The sequence below is a fragment of the Tamandua tetradactyla genome, chromosome 8 (assembly GCF_023851605.1).
Source record: "Tamandua tetradactyla isolate mTamTet1 chromosome 8, mTamTet1.pri, whole genome shotgun sequence".
Lineage (NCBI taxonomy): Eukaryota > Metazoa > Chordata > Mammalia > Pilosa > Myrmecophagidae > Tamandua > Tamandua tetradactyla.
Genome location: NC_135334.1, coordinates 102,509,804 through 102,529,056, shown reverse-complemented (window position 1 = coordinate 102,529,056; position 19,253 = coordinate 102,509,804). Strand labels below are relative to the sequence as shown.

The window sequence follows — 19,253 nt, the reverse complement described above, 5'->3', positions numbered from 1 at the left end:
CAGAAATAAGCTTTATATAGAATTATCTTCTTCAAGAGAGGAATTATTCTCTTTGGAAGGCAGAATGGACTGTGGTTGCATGGCAGTTTTGGGAAAACAAAGTGATATTTTCTATTGAACTACAGTTTGGTATCATCAATTTGCCTCCTGGGGATTTGTGCGAGATACATGCTAATTGCGTAAAAACTCCAAGGCCAGGATTGTTTTCATGTCCCTTTAAGGCAGTTTCCATATAGCGTGCAGGTTCTTGGAGCCAACTGTGGTGGCATTCATTGGATTCAAAAAAGGTAACACATAAACAGTAGTAGTGGATTAATGGTTCCGAAGCCCAGTTCCAATCTTGTGAATTCTGTTTAAAATCAAAACAAACCAAAATAACAGCCATTTTATCCTTCTACCCTAATATTCCCATTGGCTTTTAGAACAGATGGGGAAGGGCATAATCCAGTGAAGACGTACTCTCAAAATGACAGAGGCTTGTGCATGAATATTTTCCTCTCTACCATCCCAGACAAAATAAACATGGCGCATAAAGTCTATTAGCAACACTGCAGCAATGTCGTCTTTTCTTTGGATACCCCATCTGCTACAGAAGGGGAGTAGATAAATATAATGAAGATTTAGAGACATGCCACTTTAAGAAAATATTTTAGGGGGCCATAGGTCAGGGAGGTACCTGAGCATTTCCTTAAAGGAAAAGACAAACTGTGCATATTGCATTCCTCTGTTCCCATTGATAGCATTTAATGTCCTCAAACTCTCTTCCCCTTACCTATTAAGAGTTGCTGTATTATTAAAGGTTAAGGGTCTGTTTTATACTACAGAGCTTATTAAGGATAATTATAAATCTAGCTTACTAGGCTGGTGAATAATTGGGTATCTGGAAGGAGGGGCAAAAGTCCTTGTTTGGTGTGTGTGTGCGTGTGTGCACGTGTGCGTGGTGGCTGATGTTGTTTATATTCTGACAGGAGTAAAGGACTTTAACTGAGGGGATAAAGTATTCATGGTGTCATTGGGGTACCTACAAAAGGGTGGAGGAGATGCTGGGCTTCCTCAGTCTTAGCAGGCCAATTTTCCATGTCTATGTTAACATTTCTTAAACGGGAATGTGCTATGAATTGATCTATTCATTTAATATATTGATTCTTCTTTTCCTCTTAAAATATTCTACACCTTCTAATCATCAGAATGTTGAAACCAAGGGGTATTCCACTGTGATAGCCATGAAGCTCCCTTCATATCTCAGACATTAACCATTACCTTGAAATCCTAGACTAATGGAAGTCATAATGCAGATAATACTGTTTCTAGATGAAGTTTAACCTTCAGTATTCAGCTACATACTTCTGGTATTTAACCTTGGGACCTCTTTGATATAAGGAGAATGTTTTGTACCAAAAGACACCTAGCTTCTACCAGCTCTTTTCATGACTTTTGGATTGAATATTAACACATAGTGGTGTTAGAGTAAAATGTCATGTGTCTGAAAGCCAAGCAGAGTTCTGATTTTCTGCTGAGATCACTAAAAAAAAAAAAAAAAAAAACCAAACTAACCTGTTATTAAATTTGAACACTTCCTGATAACAATAATTAAAAGTTTAGGTTAAGGTAAAAGTATCAAAGACCTAGTTTTCATTAGCACTGATCATATCAACTCTACAAACTTAGAGGGAGAGCTTAAACAACAGGACACAGCTCCAGACAGAGCTTTTGCTTATTTATTTATAACAGAAAACATTTCAGTCATCAGAGATTCTTCAAATTATCTCTGATTTTGAATTATCTTAATTCAAATTCGTGAAGGGAATGAAACAGTATCCGGCCTAAACAAACAAGCAAAAATTTATTCAGTTATCCAGATGTTAAAACAAAAAATTACTCTGACAGGAAATGTTTCTGGCTTTGGGCATTATGGATAATTTTTGTTTTCTTCTTTTTTTGTGTGTGTGTGATATCCTAAATTTTCTCAATGGCTACTACAACTTGCCATTAAGATTAGAATACCCTTCCCTCCCCCGCAACACACAACACACTCCCATAGCCCACAGGGCACTTGCACACACACACACATTCCTTAAAATGGATGGAGGGCAGGCCACGGTGGCTCAGCAGGCAGGAATGCTTGCCGGCGATGCCAGAGGACCTGGGTTTGATTTCCGGTGCCTACCCATGTGAAAAAAAAAATGGATGGGGATAATCGCAAATAATGAAGTGAGTATTGAGTGAGGAGTTCAGGAGGGTAGGTATGCCAGGAAAAGCTTGAGAGAGCTGAGAAGACCTAAGCAACCTCTGGGGTAGACAAGGTGTGCAAAGGTGCAATAGGAAAGAAAATTGAAGAGAAAGGAAAAGCCTGAGCAAAATTGACAGATTGTCCCTCAAAGGCTTGCTAGGTGGACACCTTCCTTCCATGCTTCTTCTCTCATTTGACCTGAAATTTAGTTGAACTCTGGGTGCAAATGTAGTAAACTGCCCAAAATGAGGGAGGGAAGGACAAGATAAAGCTGAGGGCTAAAATAATTTATTATTTTTTGATAAATAAATTTTCTGAGGTCTAGAGCCAAGTGAGAATCAATTGCCATGTTCAAGAGTGTTCCACTGCATGCCCAAAATGACAACCACCAGGTAGATATAATTGGCTTTCACTTTACAGATCAGGAAAAAAGAGGAAGAGAAAGGCTGAGCCCCTTCAAGACTCATAATTACACTGTAAGTTCTTATGATCCCAGTGTCCAGATGAAGCTCAGAAAGGCTAAGTGATTGTCAAAGATATCATAGCTCACTCATAGTTAAGCCAAGCCTTGATGAAAGGTCACCTGCCTCCTAGTTCTTTGCTCTTTTCCCTCTACGCCCACTGCCTCAGGACATCCTCCACCTTCCCTTCCTCAGTAGAAAGACACTGCTGAAGGCTGTGCTTGCTTTTTACAGATTTTCTTTTTCTTTTCTTTATCTTTTCTTTGGGCATGGGCAGCACCAGGAATCAAACCTGGGTCTCCGGCATGGCAGGGGAGAACTGTATGTTTTCTACAGATTTTGCTTCACTAATTAAAAATGCTGAGCTGGTCAACTTGCATCACTTCCATGTTTCCTAGTAATGTTTAACCTTAAGTTAAAAAAAATCTTGGAGATAAAAGAACATGGTATCTGCAAAGACTGTTCCACCCCCAGCAGCTATTAGTTTCAGAATACATCTGAATTCCTTCTCCGTGGCATGTCCTTCAGTAGAGGGACAGACAGCTTTTGGTCAGTGTCAGATTTCAAGTTCTTACCTGTTAGTTCCAACACCATGACCAGGTTATCTTTTGCAGTCAACTTTTGAGATCATCACTGAACACAACCTGGTGTCTGAGGATCAATTCAAGTGCCTCTGGCCATTCCTCTCTTCAGGGATTTAAACTTTTCTCTTGGTGAAACATTTGCTGTACTGAGATTTGCTTTTGGAAACCTCTCCTCCCTGAGACCGGTTTGAACCAAATCTGGTGCCATACCTCCTAACATGGATGGCCCACAGTTGAAGAGCTTTGCAGTTTGGGATTATGTTGTATTTGCAGCCCTCTTTGTCATCTCCTCTGGAATTGGGGTGTTTTTTGCCATTAAGGAGCGGAAAAAGGCAACTTCTAGGGAGTTCCTGGTGGGGGGAAGGCAAATGAGCTTTGGCCCTGTGGCCTTGTCTCTGACGGCCAGCTTCATGTCAGCTGTCACTGTCCTGGGAGCCCCTTCTGACGTCTACCGCTTTGGGGCATCCTTCCTGGTCTTCTTCATTGCGTATGCATTTGTCGTCATCTTCACATCAGAACTCTTTCTGCCTGTGTTCTACAGATCTGGTATCACCAGCACATATGAGGTAAGCGAACTGCTTCCTTCTTTATAGACAAGGGAGATGCTATTTTCTTTCCACTTGGCCACTTTCTAAATTCTTTTTTAAACGTCTAATAATGAGCATCATACACATAGTAACACTTGGTGGTTGAAGAATGCTCACTGATTTTTGGGCAATTATGTATCATGGAAAAGCCATTAAAATGCTGCTGGAAAAAGCTTAAGCATTGGATATAAACACACCTGTTTCCCCATGTGTTGAATGGAAATAATGATACCAATTCCACAGGGCTGCTTCAATGACTAAATGAGAATCTGTATATAAATGCCTAATGCATTGCTTAGCTTGTGGGACATTCTCAAGAAAAGAGAGCTATTGTTGTCATTATTATTATTATTAACATCATTGTTATGAAAGGCAAGAGGAATGTATACTCTGAGCATGGTAATTTTCCAGTTAGGAAAGCTGAAATACAGATATGTGAGTTAAGCATGCTTATATAGTGGACAAAAGCTCCTGGGAACCTATTTGTCTGTATCCTTATTTAGTGGCAGTTCCATCAAACAGTAGAGCTAATCACTTTCATACAAATTATGACTAAGCTCCAATTCTTAATGGGAAAATGGTAATATTTTTGAAAAATCATGACATTTTTAATGGGAAGGAATTGTTAAGTAATACAAACATGAAAATTATTTTCATGGGAGGAAAATACAGCAGTGATATTTTGACTTTGCAATAATTCTCAATAAAAGCATCATCTCCAAAAGTAAATTTGCAGGTTCAGTATTTAAATGTGATAATAAATTAGTTTCTAGGAAAATGATGTTAATTTTCCTTATGCAAAAAAAAAACCCCTGCTAAGATCCAGCAGGAGACACTCATTTTTTTTCTTTTTTAATTCTATAAACTAAACAAGTATAAAGGATTACTCTAGGCTTCATAAGCCATTTAGGCAAATCAAAACTTATAGAATATATAAAACATATGATTCCATAGAAGATCAGATCCCAAATAGCCAGTATAAATCCCCTTTCTCCACCAAAAGAAACTAATAGGCATTGAGTCATGTAACAGCTATTAATGAAATCCCCTGGGATTTAATATCACAAGCAAATAACTGAGTTTATGCTTACCCTAAAATACATACATATTTCCATTCTTCATCACTGTGCTTTTGAAAATATATGTCTTAGGTTTTTCCATTTAACTATAAAGGTTTGACTCCCCAAAATATTGTTTAAGTTTTGTATGTATGTACGTATGTGTGAATTATTTAATAAAAACAGTGCTTTTAAAAAATAATCACCTAAGTGATTGAAAGAGAGACAGAAACAAACAAACAAAAACTATGCTATGTAAGGCAACAATAATACAAATTTTCACAGTGTATTTTACTGTGATAAGCACTGCTCTAAGTATTACATATATTACCTCATTTGGCTCTTATAACAACCTTTCTAGCTGGATGGGAACTACACAGAGGAAACTTTTGCGATAGTTGTGGGGCATTTTGATTTCCATGATGATCAGATGACACTACTGGAGTTCACACTGCAGGGGCTAGGGGTACCAGATATCTTGCATGCATAATATACACATGAACAGTTAATGATTATTAAAAAGTCATATGCTGCATGATTTTTTAATGTCTTCACGCTCAAAACCTACTACAAATATAAATTAGTAGTACTTTAGAATGTAATAATATTAATGTTTTAAAATAAGAAGCTCTACACACATAAAATAAGTAAATTTTTTCCAGAAATTAAAATAAAGCAAGTATACTGTTTTTATACCAAACAATTTACTTATTTTGACCAATGTGTCTAAATCACATATGCTATTCAATACATGCTTAGCTGTGATAGGTTGGTAAAGTGGTTCAGTTACAATAAAAGCAGTGAAGCCAACTGAAAGTGTGTAGCTGAGAAAATTTGAGACTGCTTTCATTTTTTTTTTTTTTTGAGACTGCTTTTTAGTTATTAAATTAGTATAGGCATAGGAAATGCAGGAAGTTCATTGACTCTAATTTACAAAGAGCTATTTTAAAAATATTTACTATTTTTTCCCTCTATATATTTAAAAAGTTTTAGGACAATTTTAATAAGATATTTAGTTTGTAGAAAAGTGCATCTTGAGATTATCTTGAACTTGCCTCTTGTTTATCCAAATTGGCAGGAAGGCTTAGGGGTTAAAAGCATGGATCTAGACTGATCTATTTGCCTGACTTTGAAATCCAGATCTGAGAACTGCTAGCTGCACGGCTTTGGGAAAACTCCTTAACTTCTCTGTACCAGCTTCCCCTGTGTAAAATGGAGATAAAAGAAGCATTTATCACAAAGGGCTTCTGTGAGGAGTAAATCAGTATTATATGCAAAAAGTCTTGGAAAAAGGCAAATGGTGTAAGAATTTTGTATTGTTATTGTTGTTGTCCTGACTGTTTTGGTTATTCCCTCCAAACTGATACAATTCCATCTCTCCACAGAGTCTTGAATTTCTGTTTTCTGGTTTTCCCTCTATTCTCTGTTATCAATCCAAAGAGATGCCCACTGCTTCTTTAGGTTCTATGAGCTCAATGGATGCTGGCAGTTTAAATGTAGCAACAAATTCTTTTGAGCAACTCCTACGAAGAGGGGGAGTGTTCTCCCCATTCCACGACTCTGGGCTGACCTTATGACCTGCTTTGCCAGTAGAATGTGATATTCCACTGGCAGAAGTGACATTGTGTGATTTTTGGAGCTAAGGCCTCAGGATGTTTTGTAGTTTCTGCCTTTTCCCTCTTGGAATGCTGCTCTGATACTGCTATGTAGGGAAGCTGGTTTAGCATACTGGATCATGAGACACATGGAAGAGGAGAACTGAGTCACTCTAGCCGGCAGCCATTACCATTTGCCAGATATAAGAGTAAGTTCACCTTGGACCTTCCCAGCAGCCGATCTTCCAGTCGAGTGTAGGTACATAAGAGCTCAGATGAAACCAAAGAGGGAAACTCAGATAATCCTCAGAATTCTGAGAAATAAGAAATATGTAATGAGTTTTGGGGTGGATATTATGCAACAGTATCCAGCTGAGATGCCTTGATATGCAGTGGAATTTCAAGATTGAACTTATGCCCTCTGTGTTACTTTCTCATTACTCTGTCCCATGTCAAAACATAGGGCATCGTTCTCACACTCAAGTTATAAATTAAGCTGAGCTTGTTTGCAATATCATATCTTCTCATGCTCTCCACTTGGACAGTTTATAATTACTCTCATCATATTATCTCCATTTCAATTAGGTATTTCTTTCTTTCTGAAGTCATTATTCATAAGATCTTAATGCTAGTTTATCTTCTAGCATTATCTTCTAATCTTTACCAGTACTTCAGCTTTCTCAGTTTTCTTGGAATTCTTGGGCTAAATGGCTTATAAACTTTTGCTTTTTACTCCAAACTCTTTTGGTATAATAATGCACAAGTTACTGATTCACTATGTCTTCTTGCAGAGTGGTTCCTAAGAATTTATAGATTATATATATATATATTTTTGTAAATTGCTTTCCTTTTAGTTCTTCTTTAAATTATAGCTATGGTATTGTAGTCATTCTATGTATTTGAAATTGGAATATAAGTCTAAAATATTGCCATAGATTATTATTTCAGCATAGTAAAGGTTGTTACAAAAAATTGTTGTAAAATGGAGATATAGGTCCTATGGGGCTGAGAACCACTGCTTTTAGGTCACTGAAAGAATTGGGTTTTACTTTGGTTGTGCTGGGTCATTCCAGGGTATGGGCAGAGGAGTGACATGATGTAAGAATATCATTCTAGTTGCACGTTGAGAATGAATGTAGGGGCTCGACTACTGAAGCACGGTGGCTGTTTAGGAAGCTATTGCAGTAATCTGGGCAAGAGATAATGGCATTAGAGTGGGAACAGAGAAAATAATGCCAAGTAGTCAGATCTTGGATATATTTTGAAAGTTGGGGGTAAGCACCAAGATTCATTTATGAATTGAATGTAGGATGTGAGAGAAAGAGAGAAGTAAAGGATGGATCCCTGCTATTTTGGCTTGACTTGATATGGGGTATGGGATTGAAATTATTTCCTGAAACAGAAAAAGGAATGTGGCTGGTGCAGGCTTGAGATTTTGAAAAAAATCCAACAAATGATGGTAAATGTTTCCTTTGGTATTTAAGAAAAATAGGTGTGAAACATGCACTTTTTCTGTTGAACTTCTATTTTTACTTTTGTCTGGCGTAATACCTTATATTCATCACAGGAGACCATTAGAATACATTGTTTTTCAGATCTAGAACTATTCAGTGGGAACAGTCTCTTATTGTTTCACAGATGAGAAACCAAAAGTTAAGATCACAAAGTGAGATAGCGGCAAGGCTCAAAATAATTCAGTCTTACTTTGGGTCAAGTTCTTTTTTTCACAAACTTGTTCTCCACACCATTTCTCTAGTTTGACTGAATTAAATGGATTTAGTAGAACTAAACTGAGAAGTAAAACCCATTCACTTTTTCCAGATTCCTGTAGAAGTCTCATGACTGCTTTTCCATGTTTCAGCAACAAGTTTCCCTGTTGCTTTCCCTGATTTCATATCTACCCGGTCACATATTTCTGGACTTTGTTATAGCATTTCTGTTGCCAATTATTTTATCAGTTATCTATTGCTGCATAACGTACCATCCTAAAATACATTTCTTGAAGCAACAATTTCGTTTGATCACAACTTTGTGGATCAGCAATTTGGCGTAGGCTGATCTGGTCGGTTCTTCTGCTGGCCTCATTTGGGATCACCATGTGACTGCCATCAGCTGGTGGGTTGGCTAGTGACTCATCAGTCTAGAGGGTCTCATGTGCAAAAAACTGTTTGTGGTCTATGTGATCTCATTCTTCTCTAGGCTATCTTAGGTTCTTTACATAGTGGCAAAAGGGATCCTAATAGCCAGAGAAATTGCACAAGAATTTTTTCCAAGCTTCTAGTTGCATCATATTTTCTAGAAATATTGCTGTTTTTCTTTGGGATTCCCTAGAAGCAGAACCTGAGACAAGGATTTGAATGCATGTCATTTTGGGAGGATGTGATTTCAGTATACAACAGGTAGGCAAGTGCAAAGTAAGATATGGCAGGAAAGGAAGCCAACAAAAAGGTGCATTTTGGGGCAAGTTTCCACTGTTAGCAACTGGAGTTCCATAACCCTGGGAGACAATATGGAACATATTTCAGAGTTGTTCTACCAAGAGAAAGGAAGATGGAGTTATTTTTGTTCAACTCCTTTTAGTCATTGGTCAAAGGCCAATGATGGCACCCCATGAAGCTCTAAAGCAGACAATCATGGGTGCATTATGATGCTGGCTACATGTACTAGAACAGTAAGTGCTGATAAGCTATTGGCATGGCCCCAACAGTGAGTACTGCAATCATTAAGGTCTCAGTACAGTACAGGCTCTGTGCTTGAGGTTATCAAGTTGTCCTCACCATAAAAGTTGTGTGCTGTTTCTATTCTGTGATGTTTAAGACTTATGAATCCTCATTGACTCCTCTACTTCTGTAAGAATATCTGGTACCCTAACTCACATACTCACTGAACTGTACCCTGGCTCACAGTCTACTGAATGTATCATTAAGAGAAAGAGGGTCTGAAAGTAAAGTGATCCTTTACCTAGCAGTCTGGGAGAAGAGTTGGGAGGATGAGAGGGTAAATGTTGGTCTGCATGAAACTGAGTCACAATTCTGTGAAAAAAGTTCCTTGGAAGGTTTCAAAAAGAATCTATCTTAAGCCATATTAATACTTTTCTAAATTTTTAAGGAAAAGGCCACATCAGTCCTTAATCCCTGGTTTTATAAAAATAATTGAATTTTTCTTAAGTTTAGACAAGAAATATCTACCAGTCTCAGAAAGGCTACAGAAGTTGAAGTCATTTTGCTACTTTTTTGAAAGGTAAAATTATTATTTTTTAATTTGATGGATATTTATTATGCACTGGAATATGCATTCTTGTGTCTTCTAGAATGTTTACTCAGGAAACCTGTCCTGACCTCAGACAGTAAATCAAATTCTGTTATTTAGTAAGTTCCCATAGCTTTTTTTCTCAGTGCACATCACAGCTGCAGTTCTTCACATTAAAAAAATTAATTGTTTTGTTTTTAAGCAGTTTTTTTGAGATATATTCACACTAATACAATCCATCCAAAGTGTACATTCAGTGGCTCTCAGCATATTCAGAGTTGTGCATCCATCACCACAATCAATTTTAGTACATTTTCATTGCTCCATAAAGAAAAAAAACTACACCTTATATTGTTGACACTTAGTATTGGTGTGGTAACGTTGTTGCAATTGATGAAAGAACATTAAAACATTAATATTAACTATAGTCCATAGTTTGCATTAGGTGTATCTTCCCCATATACCACTCTTCTATTAACATGTTGCAATAGTGGCATTCATTTGTTGACTGTGCTTTGGGTGTAAAGTTTAAGAAACCATTACCTGCCACAGGTCTTGAAGATGCTTCCCTACATTTTCTTCTAGGAGTTTTATGGTCCTGGCTCTTAACATTTTGATCTTTGATTCATTTCGAGTTATTTTTCATATAAAGTGTGAGATGGGTCCCTTTCATCCTTTGGATATGAATGTCCAGTTCTCTCAGAAACATTTGTTGAATACTATTTTGTTCCAATTGAGTGGACTTAGCAACCTTGTAAAAAAATCATTTGGCCATAGATGTCAGAGGCTATTTCTTGGCTCTCAATTTGATTCCATCTGTCAAAATTGTTGTAATTATTCTTTTAATGTGCCATTGGATTCTATTTGCAAATATTTTGTTAAGGATTTTTGCATCTATATTAATTTGATTAATTGGTCTGTAATTTTCTTTTCATGTAATATCTCTGACTTTGGTATTAGGATGATGCTGGCTTCATAGAATGATTTAGGTAATATTCCATTCTATTCAATATCTAGGAAAAGTTTGAGCAGCATTTGTATTAATTCTTCTTGGAACGACTGGAAGAAGTCACCTGTGAAGCCATTTGGTCCTGGGATTGTATTTGTTCGGAGGTTTTTCATGACTAATTCAATTTCTTTACTAGTAATTGGTCTGCTGAGGGCTTTTATTTCTTCTAAAGTTAGTGTAAGTTGTTCACGTGTTTCTAAGAATTTGTCCATTTCATTGAAGTTGTCTAACTTGTTGGTATAAATTTGTCCATAGTATCCTCTTATGATCCTTTTTATTTCCATGGAGTCAGTAGTAATGCTGTACCTTCTCATTTCTGATCTTATTTATTTGAGTCTTCTTTCTTTTGTTCTCTGTCAGTTTAGCTAAGGGTTTTTCAATTTTATTGATCTTCTTAAAGGACCAACTTTTGACTTTATTCATTCTCTATTGTTTTTTTTTAATTCTCTGTTTTATTTATTTCTGCTTTGATCCTTACTTTTTTCCCTCCTGTTTGCTTTGGAATTAGATTACTGCTTTTTTTTCTAGTTCCTCCAGGTGTACAGTTGGGTCATCTGTCTAGATGTTCTATCTATTGATGAGAAAAGGACTAGTGAAGTCTCCATTTATTATGGTAGACATGTGGATTTCTCCCTTTGGTTTTGCCAGTTTTGCCTCATGAATTTTGGGGTACTGTGGCTAAGTGCATAAATATTTATGATTGTTATTTCTGCTTAATGGATGCCCTTTTTAGTAAGTATATGGTGTCCTTTTTTATCTCTTCTAACAGTTTTGCATTTAAAGTCTATTTTGCCTAATATTAGTAGAACAACTCCAGCTCTTTTTTTGGTTATTATTTGCATAGAATATCTTTTTTCAACATTTCACTTTCATCCTATTTGTGTCCTTGAGTCTCTTGTTGACAACATTTAGATGGATGTACTTTTTTTTATCCACTCTGCCAATCCACAATTATTGGGGGGTTACTCTAATAATATTCAAAACTATTACTGTAAAGGCAGTATTTACCTCAACCGTTTTATCCTTTGGTTTTTATATATCACATCTTCTTTTTGTCTTTTTACGTTTTCAGTTACCCTTAGTACATTCTCCTCTAAGCCTCTCTTCTGTCTTTTCCTTTCAGCCTGAAGAACTCCCTTCAGTATTTCTGGCAGGGCTGGTCTCTTGTCAACAAAATCTCTCTATTTCTATATATCTGAAGATATTTAAAACTTCCTCTCATTTCTGGAAAACAGTCTTGCCAGGTAAATAATTATTATCTGGTAGTTTTCTCTTTGAGTACCTTAACTATACCATACCACTGCCTTCTTGTCTCCATAGTTTCTGATGAAAAATTGACACTTAATCTTAATTTTGTTTCCTTTTATGTGACAAACTGCTTTTCTGTTACTGCTTTCAGGATCTTCCTTTATCTACAGCATTTGACATTCTGATTAGTATATGTCTTGGAGTAGATCTATTAGGATTTTTTTTTCTTTTTGTATTTGGAGTTCTTTATGCTTCTTGGCATGTGTATTCATGTCTTTCTGAAGAGTTGGGAAATTTTTGGCTACTTTTCCTCAAATATTCTTTCTGTCTCTTTTTCCTTCTCTTCTCCTTCTGTGACACTCATGACAAGTATGTTTGCATATTTCATGCTGTCACTCAATTTCCCGAGACCCTGCTCCATTCTTTCTATTTTTCTCTCTATCTGTTCTGTCTGTGATATTTCAGATATCCTGTCATACAGTTCATCAATTGTTCAACTCTGTTGTATGCCTTTAGAGTATTTTTAATCCTTTCTACTGTGGCTTTTGTTCCCATAAGTTCTGTTATGCTTCTTTTCACACTGTCAAATTCTTCTTTATGCTCTCAGTGTCTTCTTAATATCCCTTTTCTCTTTAGCCATATTTGCCTTCATCTTCTTGATGAAGAGAACTTGTTTGAACATCTTTGATTAGTTGTTCCAAATTCTGTATAACTGCCTTTCTAATTTGTTCATTTGGCTAGGCCATATCTTCCTGTTTCTTAGTATGGCTTGTAATTTTTGCTGATGTCTATCTTCTAATCTTAACGAGTTTACTCTGAAGATTAGTTTCTCTCTTTTGTCCGCAGTTTTTGTTGTTGATTAGCTTTGTGTTAAGACACTTCTTTGACACTTTGGTTTATCAGTATTTGCCAACCAAAATAGGGCCAAGGACCCATGAAGGGGGTTAAGAGCAGTTCCACAGGGCACTAGGGAGATCAGGAAAGATTCCCAAAGGTCTTTTTCTCAGTTCCCTGAGTCTGCACTTTCCTGACCTGCCCAGTAGATGGTGCTCTTCAGTAAATTGTTCTCTATATCTCTAAGAAGGCTGTTTTTCAATGTCTGCCAGCTCTGCCTCTATCAGAGGCAGGGTCAAAACAACGACACTTTATCCCCTGTCTTGGGTTGGTGGGTAAAATAGTGGGAAACAGCCATCTAAATTATAGGATGAAAGCCGTCTTCTGCACTCAGCTGTGTCCTTTCCCCTCCCTGCTCCCCATTCTTGGTAAAATAAGCTTGCAAGTCTGTCTCTGTCTGCAGCAGCCAGACAGGGATGAGACCTAAGGCTGCTTGCTTTGAGAGTGAGGGATGTGTAACAGCAGCCTCAGCTGAGTGAATTACACATTTTTCACCACTATTTCTCTAACTCTTCATTCTGCTCTTCCCTGGGCACTGCACAGTGCTTCCCTGACCTCCAGAAACCCAGAAGTTGTTTCTGACAGTTTCTGCCTGTGCATTAGCTGTTCTTAGAGGAAGAGGGAGCCCTGCAATTCCCTACTCTGCCATCTTCCCTGAAAGTCCTCTAGTCTCAGTTTTTTCTTTAAACTCTTCCTGCCCCATCCAGGTTGCACAGTAGGATTGACCCAGGTTCCAAATTGTAGCTGCCTCATTTCTGCTTCCTCAAGATGCTACTGCAATTTTATTTTTATTAGTATTAATATTTATTAATGCTGGCTTTCTCATGTCTGTAAGATCCTCTAAGGCATGGTCTATACTAGCTTTATTCATCATTGTATGTCAGAAGACAATGAAGAAGGCAGGTAGTCGAATGAATGAATTCATGAATGAGTAAGATAAAAATGAATAAAAATCAAACACTGATTACATGTTTCAGTGAAGGTAAGTATGGAAGGCTGAAGAAGTCCCTTCCCCCAATGCATATAAACTAACTAACTAAATAAAATGGATCCATACTCTAATCCCTGGAGTCTGCTTATGTTCCCATTTTTGGAAAATAAAACATCTCTGCAGGTGTGGTATGGGATATACAAGTAGGTCCTAAATACAATCACAAATATCCTAATAATAGGAAGTGTGCTGGTTTGAAAATGTTGTGTACTCCAGAAAAGCCATGTTTTTTACTCCTGATTCAATGTTGTTTGGTAAGATCTTTTGATTAAGGTGTTTCCATGGAGATGTGACAGACCCAATTGTGGGTGGAACCTTTTGATTAAGTGGTTTCCATGGAGTTGGAAGTAATCCAGGAGAGAGAACGAAGGCCTGAGCTAAAATCATGGCAGTGGGGATACGCAATAAACAATGGTTTTATATGTCCAGTGAAAAGACCCACGGGCAGCAAATCTGAAGACCAGGATTTTCATTCACGTACAAACTCATCTTCTCAGACCATTATGAAAAGCTTAAACAAGAATTGGGGAGTTTTTATACACTTTTGACTTTGCACAATCCATGATTTTTTTATTCTACTGCTTCCAATGTTAGATAGTTTAAAATCACCTTACAAGCCCTAAGCACTAAACTGAGAAGATTACCGAGAAAAAGAAAACCCTATCTGCTCTAAGACTCTGATCTTTGCATGTCTTTCTGTTCTTTCTAGTACTTGCAACTACGATTTAACAAACCAGTCCGCTATGCAGCCACAGTCATCTACATTGTACAGACGGTAAGGATGGCTGCAGTTTGGAAAGGGTTGGTTTGCAGGATTCAGGTTTGTTCATTTGTGGGGGGAGGGCAATATTATCACTGATTCAATTAAAAGAAACTACTTTCTTCCAAGGATAGTGCTTCCAAGATGTGCAATATTGACATTACACTGAGAGGTGTCTACATTGCACAGACCCCATAGCTTTGGATCTTTACAAACAAATAATAATATCTATCATAAGCCACAAAGAAAAGCACAAAGCAAGCATTTTTCTAAAATTTATTTCAAATTCTTTTTTGACCTACATGGGTTGTTCGAACATGTAATAGATTTGTAACCGATGTCTCACAATTACTTTTACTAATTAACTGAAGTGAATCCAAAATAGCCATTTTGCTGAAATATTCCCAAACCAGTACTCCAAGCCTTGGATGGATTCCTCTTCCATGTCCCAGGTTCCCAGGTGCCTGCAGGTTGCTCCAGGCTTCCCTATGGCATGCCATCACTACACTTCCTGCTACTCACCAAGTGCTTTCTGCTAGAAGATCACCTTATTCCCTCTTTTTACTCAAAATCCCCACTCACTGTGTGAAGGATTTAGGTGAAAAAGTAGGAAGGAGACAATGTTCCTTGACCTGCCAACGGTTATTTGCTTTTTAAAATCTTCAGATGAATCTTTAGTTGTTGGGATTCCATTTAAAACAAAATGGGAACTGAATTCATTTTCATCACTGTAGGTGTTGTAATTCTGAGAGTCAGAAGGTGCACTCTTTGTGGAGATCTGCCATGTGATTAGAAGCACAATATTCTTTCTTCACAGATTGTTTCTATTTCCACTATAAAATCCCTTTTTTAGTAAATAGCTAAAATGTGCTTATGTTCCTCAATAAAGCGTCTCATGAAGTTAACAGAGAACCTATTGTGACGCATATGTGGGAGAAGTGGGTACATGGAGGCTGAATAAAAAACATCTTTGAATCCATTTTTAGATCCTTTAGAAATATAAACAAATCTAGTCACAGAGTCTCAATGCTGGCCGCCACCTTAAATATCTAGCCCTCTTCCCCCATATAACGCTCAGACTACCCTCTAGAAATCAGTTACAGTGGCCAAGGACTTAAAATTGGAGTGGACGGGAACACAATGGTTGTCATACAACTTGAAGGAAATGCATCTTTAAGGTCAATAAAATGCTTTCTACGCAGCTTTTCTTTCCATAGTCTCTCTTCTCACTGCTCACCCGGTTCCTGCTTCTCCACCAGATTCTCTACACAGGCGTGGTGGTGTATGCACCTGCTCTGGCACTCAACCAAGGTGAGGCACACCCCACCGCCCTCACACCTGACTTCTCATCTTGTTCATAAAATACACTCGATGGAAGGCATTTCCGTAGTTAAGCATTGTGACTTACTAAGGCAGTCACTACATAAAGTTGTAAAATTTTGTTGGACATTGACAATAATGCAAACAATGGGCTACTGAATTTTTCTCCCCAACATGTTTCTAAACACCCAGTTTGATTTTTTGTTTGTTTTTGGATTTTAGTTTCTGAGATCCTGGCAGTTCTGGTATTACACACGCACAATAGCAAAGTAAGATTATCTAGGATATGTGGTCCTTTCTCAATGAGTACCTGAAGTAGGTGATCTGAGTTCAAGGTTTAAAAGTGCTTGTAGTCATTATTTTAAGATTTATAGTTGAAATTTTCAAAAGAATAAAATCCTAGAAACAAAAAGGAAAAGAAAAGGTAAAAATGAATTTCACAGTGATACCGTAATATTGAAAGCCCCTGAAATCCAATGTAACTGTTTGCTATGTGTTTAGTTTGAGAAATATTAATTCATGGCTGATGTTTAGGTGGTTTCAAAGTACTGGAACTAATGTCACTAAGATAAAAACAATTAGACAAGGACCTGAAGCTACAGACTCTTAGGAGGAAAAAACTGACTTTCAACATTATATGAAATTTATGGACTTTGGGGCATAATAATGTAATGAAATAATCTTTACCAGAGGTGAGAAAATCCCATGAGAGACAACTCTAAATTGATTTCCCTTTACTACTAAAAGAACACTGGCGAAAAAATTATGACTTTTGCCCCATAAGTCCTTTTCTTTTTCTCCTTAGAGAAATATCTTTTAATATTTTTTTTCTCCTTTCATAGTGACTGGGTTTGATCTCTGGGGCTCTGTGTTTGCAACAGGAATTGTTTGCACATTCTACTGTACCCTGGTATGTATTCAGCTGTGAAAAAATACTGAGCTCTACCTCCAAAAATGGGATAAGGGCAAATCTCCAACACAGGGCGTCTAATTATAGTAGAAATTGTTACTTCCAAATTAAATAGAGGTATGTTGGTTTATCTGTCATTGTTTCCTAAGGAAGGTGCTAATGTTTATTTAAAATGATGTTAGTATCAACCACTAAAAGAACATGGGCTCTGAGCTCATTCAAGAAAGTCATGGCTAAAAGAAGATTTAATAAAAGAAATACCTTCCATACAGGATAGGTGATCTTTTGTGACTCCTGAGAAAAAAAAAGTTCACTCATTACTGGTAGCTATAAACCACAGGCATCATTTATATTTCACAGTCTGCTGGTTAAGAGATACAAGACCCATATGTGTGAGAGCAAGCATAACTGGTATTTATAACCTTGAGAATTCTACAGCTTGTTTTTGTCTGTTAACGGTGGATAAATTTGGATTACATTTACCATTTGGCTCTATACATGCTCAGTTTTCAATCAAGGAGACTGGGTGATTTTGGCAACAGGTGGGTATAATAATTGCTACAATTAGTTTAATTCAACAAATCTTCATTGAGCACCTATTAATTGCCAGGTTCTGAAACTGAAATCTTTACTCTTCTGAGTCAATAGCACCAGGTAGGGGCTATAATTAACCAGTTAAAAGTGTAACAATGCTTCTCAGACAGCTGAAGTCTCTTTCTCCCTTTGCAGAGAAGAAAAGTTAATATATTATCATATAGAAGGGCATCCATGTATTTTGGCATTATAGGCATTTCACATATTCTTTGTGACAGATATCATGATAAATAAAACTTTTAAAACTTTGTCTCTTTTTTCTCATGCTTGCGAAAATCCCACCATTTATTTGCTCTGACAACGTTCATCTTCAGTTTTCTTTCATTGCAATCTCACTACCACGATTCTATTCCAGACACACACTTCCTCCCACATAAGTTTCAAAATAGGCAACTGACAGGTGGGCCACAGTGGCTCAGCAGACAGAGTTCTCACCTCCCATGCGAGAGACCTGGGTTCGATTCCCAGTGCCAGTGCCCACCCATGCAAAGAAAAAAAAGACCCCTGACCCTTCCATCCCTGGCAACCTATGATAGGTTAGTTGGTCAGAGGTAGCTTCATATAGAAGGACTAGATATTTGGCTATAATAACTTTTTTTTTTTATAAGCAAGTGATAGAGTTTATTGAAGAGGAAAAGAAAGTACATGCTCAAGGGACAAGCATGGATGTGCTCAAGTGAGAAATGTGTCCCCAATTGTTTGGCACAAGGGTTTTTAAAAATTTTTTTTTATTTTTAAATTTGTTTATTAATTTAAAAAATTAAGAACAAACAAACAAAAACATTAACATATCATTCTGTTCTACATATATAATCAGTAATTCTCAATATCATCACATAGTTGCATATTCATCATTTCTTAGAACATTTGCATCAGTTCAGAAAAAGAAATAAAAAGAAAACAGAAAAAGAAATGAAATGATAACAGAGAGAGAAAAAAAGATTATACATACCATACCCCTTATCCCTCACTTTCATTTATCACTAGCATTTCAAACTGAATTTATTTTAACATTTGTTCCCCCTATTATTTATTTTTATTCCATATGTTTTACTCATCTGTTGATAAGGCAGATAAAAGAAGCATCAGACACAAGGTTTTCACAATCACACAGTCACATTGTGAAAACTATATCATTATTCAATCATCATCAAGAAACATGGCTACTGGAACACAGCTCTATATTTTCAGGCAGTTCGCTCCAGCCTCTCCACTACATCTTGGTAACAAGGTGATATCTACTCAATGCCTAAGAATAACCTCCAGGATAACCTCTTGACTCTGTTTGGAATCTCTCAGCCATTGACACTGTCTCATTTCAGTCTTCCCCGCTTTGGTTGAGAAGGTTTTCTCAATCCCTTGATGCTGGGTCTCAGCTCATTCTAGAGTTTTTCTCAATCCTTTGATGCTGAATCTCAGCTCATTCTGGGATTTCTGTCCCACGTTGCCAGGAAGATCCACACCCCTGGGAGTCATGTCCCACGTAGACAGGGGGAGGGTGGTGAGTCTGCTTGCTGTGTTGGCTGGAGAGAGAGGCCACATCTGAGCAACAAAAAAGGTCCTCCTGGGGGTGACTCTTAAGCCTAATTTTAAGTAGGCTTGACCTATCCCCTTTGGGGTTAAGTTTCATATGAACAAACCCCAAGACTGGGGGCTCAGTCTATAGCTCTGGTTGCCCACACTGCTTGTGAGAATATCAAGAATTCAACTTGGGGAAGTTGAGTTTTTCCCGTACTCACCATTCCCTGAAGGGGACTTTGCAA

At 37.3% G+C, this 19,253-nt stretch overlaps 1 protein-coding gene across 4 annotated transcripts in view; it reads left to right on the top strand.

The window, feature by feature from the left end:
* Window positions 1-3,170: 3,170 nt before the first annotated feature.
* SLC5A12 (solute carrier family 5 member 12) overlaps window positions 3,171-19,253 on the top strand; it is a 54,552-nt gene continuing 38,469 nt past the window's right edge. For 3 of the 4 annotated variants that reach the window (XR_013156875.1, XM_077114260.1, XM_077114259.1), the window contains exons 1-4: window positions 3,171-3,841; window positions 14,616-14,681; window positions 15,926-15,977; window positions 16,829-16,896. Coding sequence is in view for 3 of the 4 variants with exons in the window: in XM_077114260.1 (XP_076970375.1) it covers window positions 3,494-3,841; window positions 14,616-14,681; window positions 15,926-15,977; window positions 16,829-16,896 (534 nt within the window). In the remaining variant the exon portion in view is untranslated. The remainder of the gene's footprint in view (window positions 3,842-14,615; window positions 14,682-15,925; window positions 15,978-16,828; window positions 16,897-19,253) is intronic. The other variant, XM_077114261.1, reaches the window with a different exon arrangement.